General features: G+C 39.8%; 1 protein-coding gene across 4 annotated transcripts in view; it reads left to right on the forward strand.

Annotated features, from left to right (window-relative positions):
- LOC103461042 (inositol polyphosphate-5-phosphatase A) overlaps positions 1-25,404 on the forward strand; it is a 195,586-nt gene that overhangs the window by 123,458 nt on the left and 46,724 nt on the right. For all 4 annotated transcript variants that reach the window (XM_081616722.1, XM_081616720.1, XM_081616721.1 and 1 more), the window contains 4 exons: positions 1,116-1,219; positions 8,951-9,003; positions 9,783-9,902; positions 20,771-20,855. In XM_081616722.1, coding sequence (XP_081472848.1) covers positions 1,116-1,219; positions 8,951-9,003; positions 9,783-9,902; positions 20,771-20,855 — 362 coding nt within the window. The remainder of the gene's footprint in view (positions 1-1,115; positions 1,220-8,950; positions 9,004-9,782; positions 9,903-20,770; positions 20,856-25,404) is intronic.

The raw sequence follows: 25,404 nt of genomic DNA on the forward strand, positions 1-25,404 counted from the left end.
AATGTAGGCTTCATGGAGAAAAGGAGGAAGTTGTGGCCAGAAAGAGATTTAAAGTGAAGCAGCAAAAGCAAATAAGGTGGATTAGCAGTACTGGTGTCAAGCAGGACATATTACTGTGGAGTTGCCCGAATATTGAGCTGTTAGCATTTCATGACAGTAGTGAGACTGTCAAACGTCAAACGTCTTCAGTCAGAGGTTCCTTCAGTTTAGTTGGAACACTGACTGCTATAGGAGATTCTTCAGATCCACAGCATCACCAAAAACAGCTTTTCTTTGAAAGTGCTTGGATGAAATGAGTTATGACATTTAATTTTTAACCGTGTAACGTGGTTTGTCACATTTTTGTAAAGCATGATTGTGACGTCACGTGTTCACCGTTTACCGCCCGGGTTCTGCACTCACCTGCGTTGAGGTTCCACCTGTTGTCTTCCTCAGAATAAGATCAGAAAACAACACTGAAATAAGAGTTTTGATGTTTGTTTGTCGATTCAGAATTGTTTGTATCTGCAACACATCAAAAATGTATTTTATGCACCCACTACTTATTTCTGAATGTTTTCAGTGTCCACTTGGTATTCAAATATTTATATACAAATATAAATATAGAGCGACTTAAGTCAGTAGAATTATATTAGAGCAGCTTAACTTTATTTCAGGTTAATTAGATTCTCTCTATTCTGTGGCAGGTGTGAGCCCTGATTGCTGAAATTGAATCAAAAGGTTGATTTGGGGTTTGAACACTTTTCAAACCCCAAATCCATGTTTTAATTCTGGGTTCAGATCAATACGGTTATTTTATTACATATATCACCCCCTATAAAACTGTTAATCATTAAATATATTATTCACATTAAAACAAAAGCTGTATTCCTCCAGCTGCTCCTCGTTTTAATTCTCTTCCTGAAGTTCTTCAGTCTGGCCAGCAGGTGGTGCAGTTGCCACTTCAGCAGCCTGAGCAGTGAGAAGATTCAGACTCACTCATGAAGTCTCCAAATATTAACCAATCTGTTTTTTGGGACATTTCTCTCGTTTTTTCCTTTTTTTTTCTCCTTCACCTCTTCCTCCTTCTGTCCTTCTCCGTCTCACCTCTTCCTTCTCCTCTTCTTCCTCCTCAGACTCCAGTTTTCATAAGGTGACCGGGAAGGAAATCCGCTCAATAAAGCAGCGTAAGTCACCCATGGCGCAGAAGGAGAAGTTCCCAGCGCACTTCTTTGAACAGGTGGGAAGAAATAAAGTTTATAAACACATGAATACTTTTTTCAATTTGATATTTTTTATTTGTTTTTCCTTCATTTTGGATATATATAAATATAAAAAAAAAGTTATCTCTTTCATATGCATGCTCAGTTTGAACATGAATTTCACCTAAAAAGAAAAAGGTCCTGGTTGCTTCCCGCTGATCGCTCCGCTGTGTTCGGTTTTCCCGTCAGACGGCGAGCCGCGCACAGCGCCCAGCGCCGCAGTGCTGATGTAGTAATAAAGAGCACGGCGGCCCGCGTGTCATCCCTGCGCTCCCCGCTCATCCGTCAACCATGCTCCAACGGCCGCCTCCGCGAATATATGCAAAACAGATGGATACGGCCCCTTCACACACTTCCCCTCAATTTCCGTCTCTTTCACACACTTTAGGACCCCAAAAACACACACACACACTCCCCCACTACCTCGTTGTGCATCCTAGAGATCCACAGAAGCAGCTTCAGGATCTCCTGATCTAAAACCAATTAAAGAGTGATAACGTTAAAGACGAAGGCCCAAAAACGGCATGAGAAGGGTGTGTGTGTGTGTGCGTGTGTGTGTGTGTGTGTGTGGGGCAAGCAGATGAGAAAAGTTTTGGCCCGTGATAGATGCCTCTTCCCCAGCCTGCGTATGAATCTGGGATGATGCTCCAGAGAGCACCACTCCACATAATGTTAGCCCATTTAAAAAGAGCAGATTTGTGTAGTCTATCAGGGTCGCAGAGTATTTTCCCCCTCCCTCCCTCTCTCCCTCCTCCTGCGACCCCTCCGTAGTGAGAAATTGGTTGTTATCATAGATCACAGATACTGCTCAAACCTCTTATGAAAGATGAATTAATTTCACTAATGCTTTAATGCAAAGCTCTCATGAGGGAGGCAGACTGGTGATAACCCCTGCCTCGTCCCCGCTTCCTCCACTGTTGATTTATGCCCTCTTTTAGTAGATGAAACTGCCTAGATTTGCCATCCATCTGCAGCTTTGAGGAATCCCATTACTCCAGAGGAGGGGCGTACGGGGAGGGCTGTTGGATCGGAGGGGACGCCGTGCGGAGTCCGAAACGGATCGTTTTAGTTTTGGGGCTCACACGGCTTGAGATCTGTGGAGGAACTTTGGCGACAAATGTTAAAAGAGGAGCTGATTTCTACCTTCAAATGGTTCATCTGATGAAGATTACAGCATGACGACTCAGGTGTTCATGTTTTACCTTTACACGAAAACACCACAAGGTCTGTCACAATACCTCAGATGAGTGGGAATCATTCTCAACAGTCTATCATCATCCGTTGCGTCTCCGTTACAAATGTGCGCAAAACTTTGTCAATATTTCGCTAATGTCGACAAAACACAATTTTGCAATTGCAACTTTTCCAATAAATAAGAAATACAATAAAAATCACACACAAATAAGTTTTGTTCACGCGATAAGTCATTAAAAAAATCGCCCCGTCATCATCCTTCAACCACTTCCTGTCGTCTTCTTCATCTTTTCCACCAGAAGTGACATCCAGTTACAACAACTGCTGTTTAGATCTCTGTGAAAAGGAGCAAACATCCTTCCAGCTGCACAGCAATAGGAGCATCACTGTCTAAAGAAGTAAATGCCTCAGCCAAAAACAGGCGTCCGCCGAATAGGAACTAACATAACCAAGCAACTCCAACATGCCGCCACCGTCAGCGGCACATTTCTGGAATTATATATAAATATGACTTGCATTTAATTTTGTCCCACATTCACAGTGTCATGATATTTACACAACATTTTCAAATAAAAATATTCTACATAATACATTTGATTGCTTTACTTTAAAACAGAAAAGTAACAGTTATTTCTGCTCCTCAAAAAGGACTCAGAAAACTGATGATTATTATTTTTATTGTTGTATGTTATGGGGTTGACAATCCACTCAGTTCATCATAACATCTGCATCAGATGTTAGCAATATTTTAGAATTTGTTTTATGTTTTCAAGATTTTTCAACAGTTTATTTCTGGTTTGATTTGTTCATTTATTAGAGATTTAAAGCTGGTTTATTTTTAAGATGTAGTGATTTCACAAAGGTTTCATGAATCTTAAATGGTTCTTTAAAGAATCTCTCTGTTCAGTAAAATGATTCAGTTCGGATTAACTTCTTCAGTTTGTATGTGTTTTGAACCAGAGAGAAAGAAACTGAGATCTGTGATGATCCACACACATCCTCAAACAAAGCTTAAAATAATACAGCACAGCTGTTTTTAAACACAATAAAATAATATTTTTAATCTGAGAATCTCATACCAAATAAACAATTGAGGTGTTTATGGTAAATTGTATTTAATTGGTGTAAAAAAGTTTATAAATTTGCAAAAATTGGGCTGATTTTTGCAACAATGCTGACCATCACTTCTTTTTCACAACCGGCCCCTGAGTCGTAGCTACATGGCAACAAGAAAGAGAGAAAGGAGGACATTTATTGAAATGCTGAATAAGAGGGAATTGGCCCAAATCGTGGGGTGGATTTCTTTTGAAAGGCCTCTGTGATGGATTTGGACGTCTTGTTGTTCTCCGTTGTTCCGTCCATCTCCACCTTCCCCCGTGGGAGTGAATGTAAATACTCCTTTGGCGCTACGTGCGTCCAAAAGCCACTGCATCATAAGGATTTGTCATTGCCTAATATAAATAAAGTATACGACCCAGACCTTAATGTGCCCTTGGTATTGATTGTTTTACACAGGCGTGGAGGGGGGGGGAAATAAGTGAGAGAAAGGAAGAAATGAACAGACAGGCTGTAGATCAACATCTATATGAGTTTGTTGTTTGGCACCATCAGCGCGTCCATAAAAGCACCAACTTTTCATACCCTTTTAGTGCCCCCTGTAGTAAGCTTCTGTTTCAGCACTTTGATTACTTTAAAGTTCAGACCTCCATGGAAGTTAACTTCCTTCCTGTTTCCTCCCCTCCCTCCGCCGTGATTCATGTTTACGTTAAGGAGATGAAGTCATTTAAAGCGACGTCGCTTGTAAAACGCTCGCCGCGTTTATCACCAGACAAGACACCTGTGACACGGATGCCGTCCTCTGTGACAGGCGTGATCCATGAGACGGCGAGGAGCTCTCAAATGAGGGGCTAATGTCGAGATGAAGGCTTGCAGAGCTCATTTTCGCAAATAGAAGGCGAGTAAACTCTGCTGCAGGGAGTCGCTTTGCGGCTGTAAACCCTGCGAGGGGCCCTTCTGTTATTTAGTGGGTCCCCTTGCAAGATGATGGAATAAGGATAGATGTGATCATCTACCGAGGCTCAAATCAATCAGTGTTTGTGTGTATTACTTATTACTGGCTGTGCATTTCTGTCCCGCACCACTACAACGCCCCCCACCCCCTTCCAAACATCATCCTGCCATAATGTTATTTATGGGGGTCAGGCTTTCAGCTGGGATATACAAAAGGTCAAAGAATCAAAAGAGATGGACCAGGAAATAGTCGTAGGAGGGTGTTGTGAGGCTCTTATAATAAATCCTGACATTTAAAAAAAATAAAAAAATAAATAAAAAATGTCTGTAGTCACAGTTGTGTAGTTTTTAAGTTGTGGGGTAAAGAAAAGGCCTTGTAGCTGTTTTAAATTAGACATACTAACCCACAAATGATGAAAATCCCATTTTGGCACCCAGACACAAACAACAGATCCACATTGAATCTCTGAAAAATAGAAGCACACTCCATGATCGAAAGACTTCCACTGGGTCTGAAATCATTAGTTGGATTAATTGTGATTTATCTATATCAAATAATTGTCAGCTAGTTTAGTAAACAATCATTAGCTGTAGTACACACACTTCAGAAACGCCAGTTGCTGAAAGAACAACATAGTCAAAGCAGTGATTAAGCCAAACCTAAGCCAAAGTATTTTTTGCATTTAAGATTAAAAAAAAAAACTAACTTCCCATTTCTGAGTCTTAAACTTTAAGAAGATCAGCAAATGTATTAATAGTTTTTCACTAGTCTTCATCAAAGCGCAGTGCTGAACTTCAGATGGTTTGGAAATGGCCTTAGAGCCTTTCCCAGATTGATGGCCAATGCTGTTGTCTCTCTAGGTTTGAATTGAGTTGCTTTTATAGACAGTCTTTCTAGGATTTTGTTATTGTAATTTTCAAAATCACAAATTTTGTGCTGCTACTTTTTGCTATGTCCTTTGCACTTATTTATGACCGTAAATGTGACTTTTTGTTACTCGCCATATCGATCACAGACTATTAGTCAATATCAAGTACGCATTAGGCAGCAGTTTTGTAGAAGTAAGAAGTATTGCCACCTTCAGGTGGGAGTTAGTAGTTCTTGACCATTTTGGCACACAATTTACTCAAAATTATGAATTGGCAAGAAACAAATGCAGAGAGTTGTTAATAAAATTTGTTATTTTTTTGTGAATCCTGGAACTGTGGAAAACTGGAGGGACTAATATATAGTTGGGTTGAATCTGTTATGTTTTCTGTACAGTTTAGGTCAGACTTAAATCGTTTTAGAACTGAAAGGAGGAGTGCTTTCTTTTCATCATGACAGTATTTTCTTGAATGCTTCATTTTTCTTCCATCTCTTACACCTCCGTGTGGGTCCATGCTTGGCGGTCAGTCTGTGCATCGCCCAACGTCCTCCGGACGCGACCCGCTCTGCAGCCGCCGTTCATCACTGTCGCAGGCGGAGACGCCATCACTGACCTGTGGAAGCTGAGCCAATGTCACCCTGAGCCTCGTGGCCTTCCTGCTGCCCCTCGCACCCACCCATCAAACCCCCACCCACATCCTGGGATGACATTATTATTTGGACCCAACATGTCACTCCATCAGTTTATTGTTTTAGGACTGCAACAAACTAACTAAGTAATCAACTAAATAACCTAATCTATTGTTTATTTTGACTATTAATAGATTATGCTGACCGATTAATTAATCGATTAACCGATTATTCTGACGATTGATCGATTATTCTGACGATTAATCGGATAAAAATGGCACATTATGCAGATTTTTTCATTTAAGCCTTTTTGACATAATATCAAATACATTAAAAGATGCAAATAAATAATAAAATTCCTCTTTAATATCAGAAAATAAACATTTTGTTCCCTCAAACGCGACAAATTAGTGTACACTTGATTATTTGTAACAAAGGATCCATATGGAGATTGAAATATTCTTCTAACATCAACATGTGAAAAGCTGAGCTGTTTCTGGTTGACCTGACATCAACACAGCGTAGGGCTGATCTGTTAATTGCATTTTAAATTACTGATTAGTAAATGAATAGCAAAAGGTTCTTCCAGAATTAGAAGTTAAAACTTTGCCACTTAAGGAGTTCTGGGTGGAACATATTTACAGAAAAACATGTTAATTTCAATGTAAATGCAAAATGTATGTGTCTTTCACAACAGTTTTTGGTTTAATTAGTGCTCTGAGTGTGTTATTCTTTCAGCAAAATGGCCTTTTTGAGTACGTGTACTCCAGCTAACAATTAATCGATAACTAAATTCAATCAATTCATCACGATTAATCCAATTAATCGTTTCAGTCCTATCTTTTATACTAGATAAATGGATTTAAATTCTGTCATTTTGGTTGCTTATGCATAATGTTCAGTGTACCTGTATTGCAACCAAATCATGACGTCTTCCTGTGAGCTGATGCAGCAAGACGCTACCTCAAACCAGACTCTTGTCCCAGACTGAACCGGTTTCATTGCAGCAGTGACTGAGAGCTGCCTTTCTGTTTTAAAGTGCGAGACTTTGCCTTTGTGTGTGTTGTTTGTGTGTGTTTGTGAGAAACCGGGGGGTCAATCAGTCATATGTGCAGGAAATGGGGTAATCTGGGGCCAGGTGTCAGGAAAGTGATGGATTTTAATGCTGTGATCGTAGTTAATGGCTCTTTAAATTAAATCGAGATTAATCGTCTCTGGCGGCAGTCAGATCTCGTACGAATCCCCCACCGCCATCCCTAACCTTCATCTTTCCACCTCCTCATCCTCTCCAGCGGCTTCCCTTCGTTCCACAACTTTACAAGCTGAGGGATTTGTTCCTGCTGTAAAGTAATCGTATTGTTCTGAGGACATAAAGTCCATTATGCCTGTAGTTACTCAGCCTTTATTGTGCGTGTTTCTCCTTTTTATTCACTTCCTGAGTGTGTAAGGTCAATCTGTTTTTCCAGCAGGGTGAAACTCATATCTAATTCCATTTGCTCTTTTCAAAACCACAACATTGGACGAGGGAGTTATAATTGGGCCCATGCATCCTGCAGAGGCAGTATGGATTAATTCAAGTATGCTAATGTAATTCAATTTGATACAGTTAATCTTGTACTAATGCAGATTGAAGGATGCAAGGCGCAATCAAATACCTCTTAGCCCTTTAATTTGCATCTGGGTTTTTTAAATAAAATTAGTCAATTTGTAATTATGCGACCTGGCCCATAATTAGTTTATTTATCACCGCAGTTAACTCCCGGAGAGGGAGAGAGATCGACTGGAAAAGAAAGAAAGAAAGAGGTTGTGGGAAATAGAGTTATTTATCTTATTCCGAATGAGAAGACTCACAACATCAATTTGTCTCTCATTTAATAACCAGCTTCATGGTGAATCATGCGCTGTTTGATCATGTGCTGCTGGGGAACGAAGCAGCTGGACAAACCCGGTGAGGTCTGATCCAAACAGATCACACTGCTGTAGGTGTGACCTCTGACCTCAGTCTGGTCTGGTTTCTTTTCTAAACATAGGTCAGAAGTTATATTATTTTTTAATTGAGGTCCAAGCCAAGTTTATTGTTATTTTATTGCAGTTTACAGGGAAATAAATGATGATGCAAGTAAGCAAATCCAATAATTTAGGATAACATTGAAGAATCCAAAAAGGGAAACTTGTAATGTGTTGACATTAAACACACAGATATATTTGAATATATTTTTTCTGTTCATTTTAAAACTGTATTGTACAACCAAGGAAAACTCAGAATTCATAAAGCTTTTTCATAAAACGTAAAAATTATATTAAAACAATTTTTAAACTATTATAAGTCAAAAAGAAATGTTATGAAAGTTCAGTTTCTTTCATAACAAGAATACGTTTGGCAAAGTTACATCCAATAACATTAAATAAAAGTTAAGTGGAAGGAAAAACTTTGACAGATTGAATAATTTTGGGGGGTTTTGTAGGCCCTCATGCTCTGCTAAACTAAATTTTGATACTGAAGATAAGAATGGATGCTAGATTCTGTGTTAGAGCTAAGATGGTTTTTACTGCATATCAACGCATCCTAAAGTATATTTGGTGTTTCAAATATTGAAGAAGCCAGTCATGGTTGTTTTTTCAGTCCCTCTGTCTTCTTTGACTTTACTTCAGATCAGCAGCTCGAAGGTAAAAACATGGTTGGGTGTTCCAACAGGATATGGATCATAAATGCATGTCAGAATTTATTTTTAAACGTAGAAAGTAGGCTGAGATTAACTTGAAAATCATTGTAACATGCTTCAAATCCAGGTCTGTGGAGGGAAACCGACCAGTTCAAACAAGAAAAGAGATCAAATATCTTGCTCAAAAAGTCTTTATCATTAAAGTTCTGTTGATGTTTTAACCATTGCATCTCAACAAACCACTTCTGAAAATGAAATATCCTCGTCATCTAATAGCTTCCACTCATCTTTCTGTCAAACTCTGGCTGATAACAGGTTCTAAACCGAGTCTCTCTGTTCTGCAGTGCCAGTGGTCCAGAAAGGGATTCATCAGAACTCGATGGAGTCTTTCCAGCTGGTGAGTTTTATTAACAGCCGTCTAACAGCAACACGTCCCACCCACCTCATCGCCGCTCAGCCTCGAGTCGATGCAGCTCTATCAGCATGATTAGGGCCGCAGATCCAGCCGTGTCAGTCGCGTCTGACGTCTCCCAGGTTAGACGGGGAGAGCTCCGTACGTACCGTACCCTCTGCGGGCCCCGCGCCTCCATATTTGATTACACGTAATCCCCTTAGTCAAGCAGCTGCATATGACAGATGACAGAAAACATAAGATGCAATTGAACCTGCACGGCATGAATAGAAACTCCCAGTGTGCAGAGGCGGCGGGGGGACGGAGGGGATTGTAATCTAATAGAGGGATGACATGAGGACTAAAGAGCTGAAACGGTAAGCATTTAATAGGGGCATGACGTTTGACAGCAGCGGCAGGGAGAGGCCGACCGGTGAAGAATAGGAGATCAGATCTGGGACGGGATAAACACGTATTGTCTAAGCCATGAATGTTGTCATTTGTTCAGGATGTCACAGCAGAATAAACCTTGAGATACGATCAATTCCTCGGACCGATACAATCAGCAGGGAGGTGTTCATCAGCACATTGAGTCGTCTTGCTTCCTCCTAACAGGGCAGGGTGGAAGAAAGCCAATCAGGGGTTTAAAATGTCACACGGCTTTGCTAGTAAATATGCTTAGGTCTCTGTTTAAGCAATAATAATTAATAAGCTGCTGTAAAAGTGATGTTTTGAAGGAAATGTCCCTCACAAAGTGTTTTTTTTTTCTTTTTTCCCCCTCACAGTAACTTCGATCTGGTCAACGTTCACCTCTTCCACGACGCTCACAACGTTGTGGCCTGGAAGGAAAGTCCTTCCTACTACGCCGGGATCAGGCGGAAGGCCATGGACTTTGTTCTACACAGGTAATGGACCAGCTGTTAGCAGAAGATATCACTGAGCAGACAGCCATAAAACACATATTGACAAAAAAAAGCAACATTTTCAGTTGAAAAATACCTTTTGATGCTAAATTATTGAATAAACGAACATGTGGGCTCAACAATAAAGATATTTATAGCTTTTATTTTGTTAATTAGGTTATTCAACCATCAGATTGGTGCAAACTGCTGTTATATCCATTCAGGAACTCCTGATGCTTCACTGAACGTCTTTGAACAAATACTTTTTTAGGAATGTAAACTACCGTTGGGGACGTTTCTGCTGCTGCGACATGTTTAAAATTAGCATTGAGATGCTATTTTAGGTTTGAATAGCTAGCTCCTTTTAGCACAACTTGAACACAACAATCTTTCCGAATGTCCCATTAGATTGTTTTTAGAAGCAAAGGCTAGCCCTCGGTGGGCGAAGGGAAGCAGCTTTGTCGTTCATCACTGTGGTTTGCGGATGTCGCTTGTGCGTCAGATTTACGGACGTACCGTAAACATTCTGGTTGTAACATTTGTATGTATTTCGATCTTTTCATCTCCCCACAAAATCCAACTTGAAAAATAATGGTACACCAGGTGTTTGCTAATTGCTACTGGCTAGTCTGTAGGAGCTGAGTGAGGGAGTCATTGGGGTGGCGTAAGCTCAGAAGCTTGGAAACTGAAGCTTCGTCCTTGAAGGCGGGGCTAGATCCATCCAAGCGTTTTGAAAACTGAATGGTTGCCATGGAGATTAAAGGATTTCCCATGAAAGAATTGAAGCAACGCTACAGGTATGTTTTTGATGAGGGAATAACATTATAACATGATGTAAAGCTCAGAAGCGTTGATTCTACATGATGGTGTCCTTTTTAATTCCTCTGCTCTTGCTGACGTTGTAATGAACCTGCATTCAGTTCAGCCTCCATTCAGACGGGCCATTCTTTCCCCCTCCTGCTCCACGCTAATGTGATTTATGGCGTTTCCATTTGGAGCGGGGAGGGATGATGGAGTGCTCGGTGCCACCCCTGCTCCCTACCTGGCCGTGCTAACTCAGAATAAAAGCCCGGTACCCGGCTCCCAGCCGCTGACCTCCCATTCAAACGCTATAAGAATGCATGACACGGCTCCCCTCCACCTCCGCTTTGAATAACTGCGTACATGCATATATGGGTGGAATACACGGCCATTTCTGCCGGCCGCTGCGTTATGAGGTGCTTTCTAATCTCACAGAGGTGACATTTAGCCTGTACTTCTTTGTTGATTTAATGAATGAAGGCCTTTAATGGACAGCAAAGTGGGAGTGTTTACAGAATATAGCAGCTTTTGCCGTTTTTATCACGTAGTATTTCACCTGACATGATGCGGTTTTTAAAAGGACCTCTGTTGTTGCTCTCCTTGAAGTGTTTTCCTGAGGTTTTTACGGCTTACGTCATGCTTTTCTGTGTTTCTCCTTTTTAGTGCCCTAGTAAATCCGTCTGTAGGAAAAACACGAATGTTGAGCTTTGGAGGAAATTCCACTTTGATGTGGATGAAGAGAAAGTTAGTCTGAGATAGATCCATCCATCCATCCATCCATCCATCCATCCATCCATCCATCCATCCATCCATCCATCCATCCATCTCCATCCATCCATCCATCCATCCATCCATCCATCCATCCATCCATCCATCCATCCATCCATCTCCATCCATCCATCCATCCATCTCCATCCATCCATCCATCCATCCATCCATCCATCCATCCATCCATCCATCCATCCATCCATCCATCCATCCTTCCATCCATCCATCCATCCATCCCATATAATTTTCCACATGTGACATTTATTAGAGTTTTTTCCCCTAAGCATTATGGGAGATAAAAAATAAAGTTTCTTTAATTTCCTATAAAAATGCTTCTTTTTATTCCAGTACTGAGTTTATGAGGTAAACGCTGGAGTTTGCGGGTCCACATTTGTCAAAAACTTAAAGAGCGAAGGCTGCATGAGAAGCATCTTGCTGCTTTCCCCTCTCATCACTGCAGGCTGCAGAGCAGAGCGCTGCCTTTCTGATGCGACTCAATAGTGGCTAAACGCCTTTCCTCAGCATTGTTCCCCAGAGGCCTTGAAGTACTTTGGAGATAAACACTGTTTAGCAGTTAAAAGGGCCACTGAGGAAAAGCCTTATCAGATGTGTTCTCAATGGGCTGTAAGCAGCATTATTAGGCCAGACACAGATAAGGTGCAGGCTGAGACTCGGTCCGGGCGGCACTGACATGTGATCGCGGCGTGTACGCCGTCCCCTCCCATCTCCAAGTGAGAGATTAAACCTTGAACTGGAGAGAGAGTGAGAGAGAAGGTGGGGGGACTAGCTTTAGGTATTCCCCCTGTCCCTTTTCCTGCTTTCCTTCTGGGGGTAGGAGTCAGAGTTAGGACAATGGCCAAAAAGATGGTTCCCAACCAGGCGTTGAATGGAAACACTGTTGGTGGTAGCGCCTCATTCAAAGCCCGGCCCTGGAACATTGTCCCCCCAGATCGGTGGAGTAGAATGGAGTTTGCTGGTGGCTGCCAAAAGGTTAGCAGCCTCTGTGAAAGGAGCGAGCCATTATTCACTGCCCTTTACAGAAGCCGAGCAGCCTTTGTGCTCCTCCTCCCCTTCCTTCTGAAAACCACCGGGTTTTTTTCTCACTCCGGTGCTCCGGATCTGCGCACGACGGATTCAGAGAAAGTGAACAGGCATGAAAAGTGCTGCACCCGTCGTCTTTCTCCTGCAATACCGGGAACCATGAAATTTCACACATTTCCAGAATTATTTTTTTCCCCATTTTTAAATGATAAATTGAAAGCAGGCATGAGTATGAATGGCTGGTTTTCCATACTTACACAAATCTGGAAGTTCAAATACTACAATTTTCCCATTTTGTCTGATGGTGTATTTAATTAAACATAAATATGGTTGCAACACTCAAAAGCACAAAATTTTACAAAGTATTTTTGGTGTTGTTTCTTTGTGAACATATTACACTTTAAGTAATACAAAAGTAATTTACAATTAACTTTTCAGCACTATTTAGGAGCTTGTTTGTTCCAGTTCCACTAACAGATTATTTCACTTATCACATGGAAAAATGTCTTCTTACAAGTGAAATAATTTGCCAGTTGAACTAGTTCATTTTCTCCAATTTTAAGGAATTTTTTACTTATACAAGCTCATATTTCTTGCTGAAAACTTATAAGTTAGTTTTGTCTCATTTCAAGTGTACTAAGATATTTGCACTAGAAATTACACAAAAAATACTTTTGTGTTTTTGCAGTGTGTGTCTGCTTTGGTCATTTTTAATGAAGTCATTATTAGAATTTGACTGGAATTTTCCCACATATTTAACATGTAGATTATACTGTGTAGTAACATGTAAACATGTATCAGGCAACAATCTCAAGTAATAACATGTGACTAAACATTTCACATGCAAAATGTTTCCTGATATGTTCTATATATGAAAATTATGTCATGTTTATGTCATGTTCCCGGTATGCAAACTCCACAAATTGTGCAGTAACTTTGAAAATACACTGGCCATATTTTCACTTCTGGAAATCGCCTAGTAAAATGGGGAAAAACATGTTTTGCATGTATAAAACAATTTGCAGTTTTTGCTATAACTCTGTGCTTTTTGGAATAATCATAATAGTATGTGGAACTGGATATGTAGCAACCTTATCACATGGGGTAAACACCTGAACTTTACATTTTTCAGTAAGAATAACTTCATGTAAAATCCATCTTATTTTTTGCTTCAGTGATGCTAAACCTCAGATTTTTCTGTTTGATGAAAAACCTTGGCTGTTAAATGATCAAACCAACACTTTTTTCCTCCATCTTCCTTTAAAAAAAATCTCTTTTGTGTGTTGAAGTTTGTTTCTTTTTCCAAGCCCCATTCAGAGTGGCTGGTCTGGTTCAGGGGAGAACAGTTTTACATTACAACTGTGAAATCCTGGTATAAAGGCTTCCTTTGTGGTGCACCATTATTTTCGCACAAATATAGTCCATTGTCACAGTGCTGAAGTTAATTTGATCAACATTGGGGACATTTAACTGTTTTGTTAGCTGAAAAGACTTGTTTCATGCTCATTTTCGGGGCCATTGAAAAGGAATGATTGGCAGAAAAATAATGTTGCCGTTAACAATTCAAAGCAATTAGTTTCCCATGGGGAGCCAGTGGGCTGCACTGGCCACCACACAGCGATGCTTTGTCATTTTATGGAGGGTCATCAGTCAACTGTCACAGCGTCTCAAAGAGCCCTCCAATCTAAATGTTTCCCTTTAGGCTTTTCCCAGAACAACAGGCTGAAAGAGCCGAGAGAGGCCGGCTCGCCTCCAGCCAATAGACATGTTGAGCAGCAAGAGGGAGGAGAGGATAATCACAAGCAGGTCCTCCACAAAGCCACAGGGAGCTTCTCAAGGTGTTCTTGTCTCTGCAGGCATTATGCTAATATTCCCAATTCAATTAACACCTTGCAACGTCTTAAATCTATATCAGTAACATTTTTCTGTATTTATTACCAACTTCTACAAGAATATTCAAATGAAAATTCAGATGCATTCATGGAATTTCGGTCATTCAAGAAAAATTTAACCAGAATGGACAAAATGTGCTTTGCCATTTTTTGTGCTCCTTTCTAGACAATGTTATACTTTACAGTAAGATAAGCAGATTATGTAAAATCAACATTTTGGAGCTTTATATCATGTTATAAAGTTGTTCCCTCATCAAAAACATACCTGAGTGTTGCTTTGATTCTTTGATGCATGTCTGAGAAGTCCTTGAATCTCCCCTGGCAACCATTCCAGGGGAACACTTGCTCTCACAAAGCTCCGCCCTCCTCACTCAGCTCCTTCAGACTAGCGGCAGCAGCAATCAGAAAACACCAGGTGGAACTGCAAGTTTGCTGACTTCATCATGCAAACCACTTCAGTCCAATGCTCCTAAGAATGGTTGTAAACAGCATAATGGAGGAGTATCGTTGTGATGACTTGCTGAAGGTGGAGTTTTGGAAACAGTAGGAGCTTCTTAAAGAGAAAGAGGCCCAATTTCAAGGCCATTGAAACATGTTGGTTCATTTTTTTTTTTAATCTATTTTGATGGGATCATTATGTTGAAGACTTATTTTAGGTCAAAGTTTATGTGTCAAGTTTATTTGTATAGAACAAATAACTGCCTTTTCAGCAAAAAGACAGTCCAAGTGCAGTTAAAGTGGTTTTACATCATCAAAAAAGTACAGTCACCAATTATTAAACAAGCAATTAATATTACATTTTGTCAAGCAAATATTCATCACAGTATATTGATCAGTGTTCCAGTTATTACGAGTCAACTTTAAACAGGTATGTTTTTAGCCCTGATTTAAAGGAACTCGGTGTTTCAGCTGCTTTGTAGTTTTCTGGAAGTTTGTTCCAGATTAGAGTCGCATAGAAACTGAATGCTGCTTCTCCATGTTTGGTTCTGGTTCTTCTGGAAACACTCCCAAAAATCAACCGGTGTTGGTTTTTGGAAGCATACACATTTAAAATTCTGGTCACGTAGAATCTGAGATGGAGCTCTTTCACTGAGCATGCCCTGTAAGGTTTTTAGGTGAATTTTCTGGGGCATCTACAACCAGAACAAATGTTGACCACATGAAAATAATCTATCAGATTGTTTGGAAATTTCCTTATAGCCAACTGCAAAATTATGGGTGGCATCTCTAAAATCATTGATGATTCCAATGTGGTAACACAAAATTCGTGGAACATTTCTTTGAAGAGCCAGAATGGTATTATCGATATCTTTGGAAACTTGTATTGTCTAACAACCTGTCTACTAGTCTCTTACTCAATTGGACCGTCTCTTGAGTGGTCCCTAACCTCTGTGTGACCGCTGTCCACTTATGCACCCCCCCCACACACCACATCTTTCCTGCATGGTGTTCTTACTGGGGTGGGCGTTACTAAGGAGATGGGTGGCTAACTGCGGGGCGATGCCGCGGTTGTCCAGCGATGTCAAAGGTCCTGTCGGAGGCCAACCGTGGTCCATTCAAAAAGACGTCACTGGCAAATTCTTCACAATGTTAACATTCTCCCAAAGTCTCGGCATTTACTTACAATGGTTGACGGTGTTCAACTGGGCTATTGTGTGCAAAGCAGAACCTGATTTGCCAGCGTATGGTCGGTCAGCTTGTCAATGTAATCGTGACACGGCCCCACGCTGCTCCCTCATAATCCCATAGAGACCTCCTGTTATTGCTCAGTATAGCTGTCAGTCATCAGCGTATAATCTGACCAGCAGCCACTGAGTGATTGGGGCTTGAGAACAGAGACTTGAAGAGTTCAAGGAGATTTATATGTCATAAACAAGGGTAATATTAAAGTCTGAAATGCTCAGATTTAAATGTTTTAAATGCATGTTTATTTATTTTGATGATGGTTTGTTTGCATGTTAGAGAGAATTAGAATCAGAAAGAGAGAAGATGCACTGGCTGCTTTTGTGGAGCCTGGGAGCAAGGTTCTGGGCCATGTAATAAATTAACGTCTGACCCTTATCTTTGTGTGGCCCTTCGGAAGGCCTGTGGAAAGCCCCAACCCGGGCCCCAGTGAGAACGGGCCCCTGTGAAGAGGCTCTTTCATGGGTGTCACCGTGCGATGAATTGGCCTGGAGAAAGCATGTTTATAGACTGAGCAAAGGAGTGTGTCTTTGTGGGGAAATGTCACTGACACTGGTACAGTTTGCCTGAATGGACTATGATGACGAGGCTAATGGAGGGGCCCCACCAAGGGTGAGGGTCAGCAAATTGGGAGGGGGGTTTGCAGGGGTGGCACCCCTTAGCTCTGGACCCCCCACCCTCAGGCTCCTTTCATGCCTAGTAGCTGTAGCTAATGTTGCAATTCTTCGACCCTCCACAATGGCCAAGGAAAAAAGTCAACTTTCACAGCGGCGGGTCACCATGAGTGCTTTAGGAAATGATCGTGTAAACAGAGTGTTACCTTCTGACCTGTGGCTGAAACCTCGCAGCCGCAGACAAAACAGCCAGCCAGCGGGTATTAGACATGCCTGTTAGCCAGAGAAAGACCGCAAGCTGTGGAGAAACATTCACTTATGACTGTTTCCTTCCTTGACCCGTTTACTTATCAGTCTTTCCTTTTCCACTCCTGGTCTCAATAGACAGATTCAGACTTTTTGCTCTACTTTTAAAGAATCAGATGAAACTCTCTTCTCACCCGAGGCGTGTTTGAGTTCCCACGGTTATAAGAACGTCTTATTAGCCGTGTTACTGCCCTCCACTTGGCTTGGCTGGATAAAGTGTTTCTATACAGCTCAGTCTCTTAGCACCAGCATGTCGTGTCGTAAATGACACCAATCCGAGTTAATTAATGAGCTGCAGGACACACAAACACTCAGTATTACTGTGGTAATAGAGTCAGTAGGTTTTAATGTCGTGGTTGCAGAAAATGTTTTACCTCACTCTCTGGACTCCAGCGGCTGATGAGTCATGAAGGTGTTGACTGTAAAATAATAACTAAAATATTTTGTCTATAAATATCACATTTGTGTTCTATTTAGTATTTTCATTTTGACTTAAACGGATGTTTGGGATTATTTCTGAATCCTGATTTTGGAAATTGAAGCAAAATGCTGACAAAAATAAACAATCAGTATAATATCAGTTAAAACTATTGCTTCAAATAAAAACAAATTGACCCCCTTTAAAATACTTATACAGATGAAACTAAATGAGTTTTAAGAAATTATTAGTGTTGCAGAGTTAAGTGTTGTAAAGTTGTTTATTTGTACCCATTAATCTGGCTATTAAAATATACAGAAAAAAGGGTCTATATCAATAAATTGATAAGTAAATCAGAAAAAAATGTACATAATGTGATGTAAATGAATAAAACATTTGGATAACTAAATGATTGAATGAATTGAAAAGTAAATAAATATAATTAAAGAAAGAATATGTAAATGAGGAAATTGCTAAAACAAATAATGACTAAGTAAACAAAGTGATTAGATAAAAACAAACTAATAAAGAGATTAACTAGACTTTATTTAACTGAATCTAAATGGTCATATTGTTGATTGATTTCATGTTTTTATGTAATTGGACATAAAAATAGAACAACCTAAACTGAATAAACAAAATTAAAATGTATTTAAAACAAAGTTACATCAGCCACAGTCATCCAGAATGAACTCATTTATTAAAGTTTTCTCAGAAAATGAACCAGATTCTGTTTAATCCGATGCAATATCAAACTGAAAGAGGTTTTTCTTTTTTTCTGTGAAACCTTTTCGCACCTCCTCGCCGCCTTTACGACAGCCGGCCAGACTGAGACCCACCGCCGTGAAAGGCTTTCTCCTCTCTTTACGGCCTCATAAATATATTGTTATCTGCGCCTGGGAAGTCAACGGCGAGATTTATTCACACGATTAGCAGAGATAGTGAGCCAAGCATCCTGACTCATTAATTAAACAAGAGCGAGCACTACATCCACCTTAATTTCCAATCTCTGCTCAGTAGAAGAGCCACTTCTAAGTAGGCGATGAGGCATAGGAGTTCATTATATGTCGCTTAGGTGCATTTTTTAATTTTATTATGCATTTTTAAAGCGCTGGGATGCTGGCACTCTGATGTAGTTGCATGGATGAGGAGGAAGATTTATGCTCTTCCTTCTGACTCAAATATTAAAAGTAAATCTGCTTCTTTAAAATTTTATATAAGTGATTTAATTGGAACACCAAGTTCTTCCAACAGTGTAATAATATTATGTGTTTGGCTTGAAACAGAAATGATAATATAATATAACAGAATCCCAAATGTAATGATGTTAAAGGCAGGGAAACTTGATATGAAGATAATTCCTTAAAACTAAATTCCCAGCGTTTTTGTTTTGCCGAGCTTTAGAGCCGACCCGAACCGAGTCGTGTTCGTTCGCCATCCCTTTGATCAGCTCAGCAAAGTGAATTTTCTGTCGTTCAAAGCAACTAAGGAGGATTATTAATTTAGCGTCGGCTGCTAATGAACTGTCCTGCGCGATCACTCAGATGCCTTGCATGGATGGGAAATGCACCGCAGACAAATCCCAGAGGATGAAGGAACTTGTTGCAGAACATGAAGCTGTTCCAGAACTAGATTATCTGAATAAAATTATACAGACGTGGGGTTTAATCTCCATCTTAATGGGCAAATAATTTGTTTTTTTCCTCAAGATTTTGAGTTTTATTGGATAATTAATAAGTTTTGATTCTCCTTCAGACAAAAAAGAGCTTTAAAAATGCAGGAAATGACAAAAAAAACGTGGGATTATCATATGTGGTTTCACTCTTGGCAATGAGTTATAAAATGCATTGGAATAAATGTTTTGTTTTTTATCGCAGTAGCATAAACCCACATTACCATATCAAAAAGTGTGACAAAATTCCAACTTTGATTTTATTTATTTAATAAGTGCAGAAAAATGTCACATTCAGTTATAAATTATTTCTAGCAACGCCACAGTTAGACCTCTCTGGTGTTAGAACGAGTTCATCCCTCTCTCGTCAATATTACACGCATTATATTTTCTGTAACATTTAAAAATGTCAGATTATTCAGAGATGAATTAGCTGTGAGTTTAGAGAATATAAATGTTCTGTCTTTTTGTCCATTTTTTTTCTAATTCAGCTTCATGTCTCTGATCATCACAATGTCAAAAGACCCAATGACAAACCGTTTTCTAATTAGGTTTTTCTAAAACATGTCATTCATAATGACGTGCAGGTTTTGAAATATAAAGATCCCCACAGCATCATTGGTCCTCCACCATGCTTTACAGTTCCTGTTAGTCTCCACATCAACCTGAAGTTTGTTAATGTTAATAATTCTCCTAACTGTAGATGTTGGAACATTGAGGTGATGAGCTATTTTCCTCTCATTTCCTGATTTCTGAAGATGTTTTCTTGTTTTTTTCCACTTTGAATGATGGAGAAACAGAAATCAACTTTCAGATCTGTTTATAAAAATAAAAAAATAACTAAAGTGTTCATTAAAAATGCTTTGCGAATGGAATGAGGTGACCATGGTTAATTTATAGCTTTTGGGAGAAATGGGGGAATAATGCCAGAAAATGTGTGTCTAATTTAAAGTGAATAATGAAATATGTAAAGTTTGAAAATGTTACTTTACTTTTTTTTATTATTTCTGCAAAATTCCTTATTTTTAGGTTGAACAATTGCTACATGTAAATCTTTCCTCTGTTTCTTCGATTATTATCCTCCTTGTTAACAAAGAGATTGAAACAACATGAAACATTTTCTTTTTTGGATTAATTTAAAGCTGATTTATTGTGTGTAAAGATTGTTGGTTGTGTCTTTGTTTCACCAAGTGGGAACAGAATAAAAAACAAAAAAATAAACTTCTAATTTTAGTTGTTTTAGTGGTGATTCTGTAAAAGGAAAATCAACCACATGATTTTGTTCCTCACTGTATAATATCTCTCAAAGTCAAATTTTGAGTTTTGTACTTAGATTTTATTTTTTTATTTTTTTAGTTCTGCTATTGCTTTACAGTGCACCAATATGAGTGGAGGACACTTAACATCACTGTCCTGTGATTTTTGTAATAAGATGCAAAGCAGCAAATCTTTTTAAAGCTGGTAAGAGATCTTTACAATAAACAAGTAAAAAACACCAACCCCCTTAAAGGAAGTTGTTGAGTCCACCAGGTGGTGCTGTAACCCTCATGATCCAAATCCCCCTCCAATTAAAAGTCTCCAGCAATTAATACTGATGGCTGTGAAGTTGCTTTGCCTGTTCAGTTTTTTTCTAAGATCATTTCCTTGGATTGATTTGTTGCTGGATTGTTTTGCAGGATCTCAGACGAGCAGCACGAGAAGCTGCCATTTTTCCTCTTCGGGGACTTTAACTTCAGGTTGGACACCAGGGAATTATTCGAGGTTAGTGTCCTTTTTGTTATACATGCGTGTTTTAACGGCAACAGCAAGCGTTGCCAGCTTCATGTTGATGTAGAGCGTTTGCGTGTATTAGAGGGCAACTGCAATATAGTAAAAGTGGTTTTAGTTGTGTGCGGTCGGCTCAGAGTTATGAGTCATTAAACGCCTCACTGTTGCAGCCCCAGCTGTGTTTGCCAACTGAGTCTCCAAGTGTATTGTTATGTTATGGTGCCATTTACTCCTCCTCCTCTCCCCTCTCCCCTCTCCTCTCGTTGCAAATGAGACCACTGAGAACTGAAGCAGTGCAGCTAGTCTGCATTGTCCATGAGTAGACAATGCAGTCATAAAAGCCCACCGCAGACAGCGATATGTCCGATGATAACAGAGTCGCTCTTTTCCGCCACAATGGTCCTGGAATCAGCGGGACCACTGGTCAAGGTGTGGGCTTCAACTAGAACCCCCATTCAAAGGAGCGGGAAGCTCCCTCATTGGAGTAATCAGATGACTTAGCAAGCACTTCACTCTGAGGCACAGAAGAGGAAGCTTTCTGTTGTTTGTCATCCGCCCACTAGGGGGATGACCGACTGAGCCGAGGCGTTCCTCGTTCATGTGTTTTCCACTCCATCAGGAGGCATTGATTCATCGCCTCAGAGTTAGTGCAGAACATTTGATTTTGGGGTTGTAATCGGATTACATGGACCCTTCTGGTCATATGAACGTGTGTTGCTTTGGAGGTAATAAATACAAGAACGCTCTTTGCTCCCGCAGATGGGAAAAACACTGAGGCTATTCAGTAGCAGGAGTCTGCAGTTACATGTCACCTGGCACACATTTGGGTTGCCACATTGATATTATTAGGTTGATATCTTATCTGGGCTCTCTAGGATAAAGGATGTCGGGTTCAAAGCTTTAAAATCTACAAAAAGCAGCAATTTTTATGGTTTCTGGACGGAGGTGCAGAAGAAAAATATGTATATAAAATCTAAATTCCTAGTCCTGGCAATTTTGAATCGATTTCGGTCTGCTTAATTTTTTGTAAAATTATATTTTGAATAATGTTTTTTCATTTTAGAAAAACCCTGACAGGTAAACTAAGTTAGTGCTGGTAATTCAAGATACAGGATTTTATCCACAAACAAATGTTTGTCACGTAATTCAAACTAAATATTTTAGACTGAATAGAAAAATTTGTTTCTGAATTAAAAATCATTTCTGAATCAAATTAAGACTCTAAAAGTCAGAGTCAAATTGAATCACTAGACACTGGAAGGTTTACATCTCTAGTTCTGGGTGAAATAAGCTGAAAAGAAAAGATTATATCCTTTCCTCCTCATTTTTTTAACTTCCACTACAAATTTAAATCCGCATTTTGCCCTTCTTTACTCCTCAGATTAGTGATGTCTTCATCACCGATCATGAAGTCTCTGGGTAGTTTGTAAATATTGTGTCGTCAAAGTTGATCTCTTGAAAAAAGAAAAATTGAGGAAGTAAGAAGTTTGTTAAGTCTGATGAAGACCAAATTGTGACGGCTACCTGGCTGGGTCAGAACAACTCTAAAACGTCATGTCCTGTGGATTGTTCACAGTGGGCAGTATCTATAAATGCAGTCCAAGGGAGGAATAACACCCAACTGATGATTGGTTACAATCAACACAAGCTCAAAAAAGGTTATCAAACAAGTCAGGCTGCTGATTTTTAACTAAACAATATATAAATCCTTAAATATTGAACTATTGTATACAGTTTGGTATTGTCTAGCTCCTCCTTTTACTGAAATATTTCATTTTTAAAAGAGTCAAAACACAAGAACTGTAACAAGGAAACACTGATAAAAAAGATTTAGGTAAAGTGTCAGTTTTCTCCCGCTGCTAAAACACTCTGGCAGTTGATTGGAGGACAGCAGCTGATGATGTCATAAGTTCTGAAGCTGCATAAACCCACGCTGGGATCGGCCCGTCTGATCCGAGCTGCAACCCGAGTGTTAGCGGCCAAGAGAGCTGTGATGTCACTGATAAACAAATGGGCTGGAACCTCTCCGCAGGATGTAACTCACAGCTCGGAGGCCGTTCTAAGCCCTTTAATGACAATTAATGTCAACAGGACAATTAGTGCACATCCACTGAAGTGCTTAGCTGTAGATGGGCTGCTGGTGGATCGATCCGCCATACTTATCTGCAGATTGATTCAGACACGGGGAGGTTGGCCTCTCTTTCTCAGTGTCGGGGAGTCCTTTTTTTATTGCTTTATTGTCTTTGTATCTCAGTCTGGAATCATTAAAAGGCAGTAAAATATAGTTGCATCTTACTCAGTTGGAAAATAATCAAAAAGTGAATGTATTTCAGTAAATCAATTCAAGAAGTGAAGCTCATATACAGAGTAACATAATTATAATAGTTATATCTTATAACTGTTGATGATTGAGGTTTTATGGTAATATAACCACAAATTCTTTTACAGAAAATTAACAATGTTAAATAAAAGTAATACATATTTGGTCAGCGTTTATTTGGCATGAGTTACTGCATCAATGCACGAAGTATCAGGTACATTTGTTACATTTTCATCTGGTGCCGTTTGCTTTCACGTTGCTCGGGATTGAACCAACCAAACTCTTTGAAAACCAATTCCTCACCTCGCCTGTGGTGGCGCTGCACCAAGAACCACAGAAGGAAGCAACATAAAGACCTCTGAAGAAGACACTGAACACGACCTGCTTCTTTACAAAATGTAAACAAAAATGGAGTGCTTTGAGATTTTACAGGTTGTAAGATTTTTCTTTTGTCTTTGGTAAAAAAAAAAAAAAAAACTACAGGCCATTTTTCCTGCTTGTAGACTCGCATTTGTTTTGTTTCAATTTTCCCAGAATGCCTTGCAAATAGTCTGCTTCCTGCTTTTGAAGCGGTCTCCGGTCTGCTTGGTGTTCACATATGCATTCGAACCTTGCCAGAGTTCACTTCAACCGAACTGAGACCGAGGGTTTTAGGCGAACCAGAATCCACTTTTTTGGTCTGCATCAGAGTTTGATTACATGTCTCCACAAACAAACCAGACTTTCTAGACATAAAATGCACCATAACATGTCTTGGTAGTCTGTTGTGTTGACTGTGGGCAGTGATGTGTTTGTGTACCTTTTTTTCAAATGTTTTCCTTCCACTCAACATTCCAGTGATGTGCTTGGATACAGGACTTTGTCAACAGCCCGCTTCTTTATCAATTACCCTTTGTGGTTATTTTTTCTTGTGAAGGTGTCGGTGTCAAGTGCCCAGTTTTCTTCATGATTGTGTTGGCCATAGTTCTTTAATAAAAAAAAAAAAGAAGAAAGGTTTAATGCAAAATTGCAGTTTTTTTGAGAAGCTGGATGTTTTATTTGCATGAGCCACAGTCACCACAATTAACAGGACTAAACAACTATAGTAAATAATTGTGTGCAATCAACGTAGTTATGGTTTTTAGGTCAAATAAATCTATATTTTGGTGATATTGAGATGTACCTACAGGAGCAAAATTGAAGAGCCAGGATGAATATGCTCTTTCTGTTCTTCTCTACCTTTGGTTCATTGTGGATGTTTTCACTTTGCACAACCATTATCCAGTCCTCATCTCTCCTGCATTTAGACGCGACGGATGGCTCAGGAAAATGTTTAGGTCTGTCGCTGAAAAGGAGCTGGATGTGAAAGGCTGTAGGGTTGTTATTGTCAGGAGACAAATTCCAGGTGGCAAATTCCCGACATGCTTGTGCGCCGGGATCAGTAACCACAGACCTGCAGCCGCTGCCCCCATCCCGCCCAGCCCAGGCAACCCCATTAATTGTGTCCGACAGAGGGAATTGGTTTCAATTGACCCCCATTCAGCAGGCCTTTGACTGGCAGACAAAAGACACAGCCACGTGGAGACTAATGCTGGGGTTGAGCAGCCTGGAGGTGGTCCAGGCCCCACCGGCCTCCTCTTTCCTCTCCCATGGGTCTTATCATGCCTCGGCTTGATCACGCTCTGCATCGCTGCTGATTAAAACAAGAAATCACAAAGGATGTCTTTTGAACATATAGTGTGAATCTGGGATGCTCTGCAGAGCACCTACTCATGTGCATGCTCTAAAGTCTCATTAAATTGTCCTATTTCAGCCAAAATTAAGCCAGTTATTGTTGCTGGAGTAAAGACGTAAGCAAAAAGAAGTCAGATGTTTCTGATAATGGTTTTATTTATTGTAGTTCTTTATAAGCCATTGCTTATTATAGATGTTTGCACAAATGAAGACAAACACAAAGGATGTGGGTTCTGAGATGTACTTAAACCTCCATTTAAAAGACTCGTTAAAAAACAAATCAGTTCTAAAGCAGTGAGTTTCACTAGTTTTTGTTTTGGGTTTTTTTAGCTTAATTTGCTCAGAAGTCACAGTTTTAATTTCTTTTATAGCTTCTTTTCTCCACAGAATGGAGTTATTTTGCCCTTTTATCAAGAAAATCCAATATTGGAAATCTGGTTTAGCTTTATTTGTTTGTTTGATCAATTTTAGAGCCATTTACTCCGTCCTCTAAACCCCACATCAAAATGT

The sequence above is a fragment of the Poecilia reticulata genome, chromosome 15 (assembly GCF_904066995.2).
Source record: "Poecilia reticulata chromosome 15, P_reticulata-male-v2, whole genome shotgun sequence".
Lineage (NCBI taxonomy): Eukaryota > Metazoa > Chordata > Actinopteri > Cyprinodontiformes > Poeciliidae > Poecilia > Poecilia reticulata.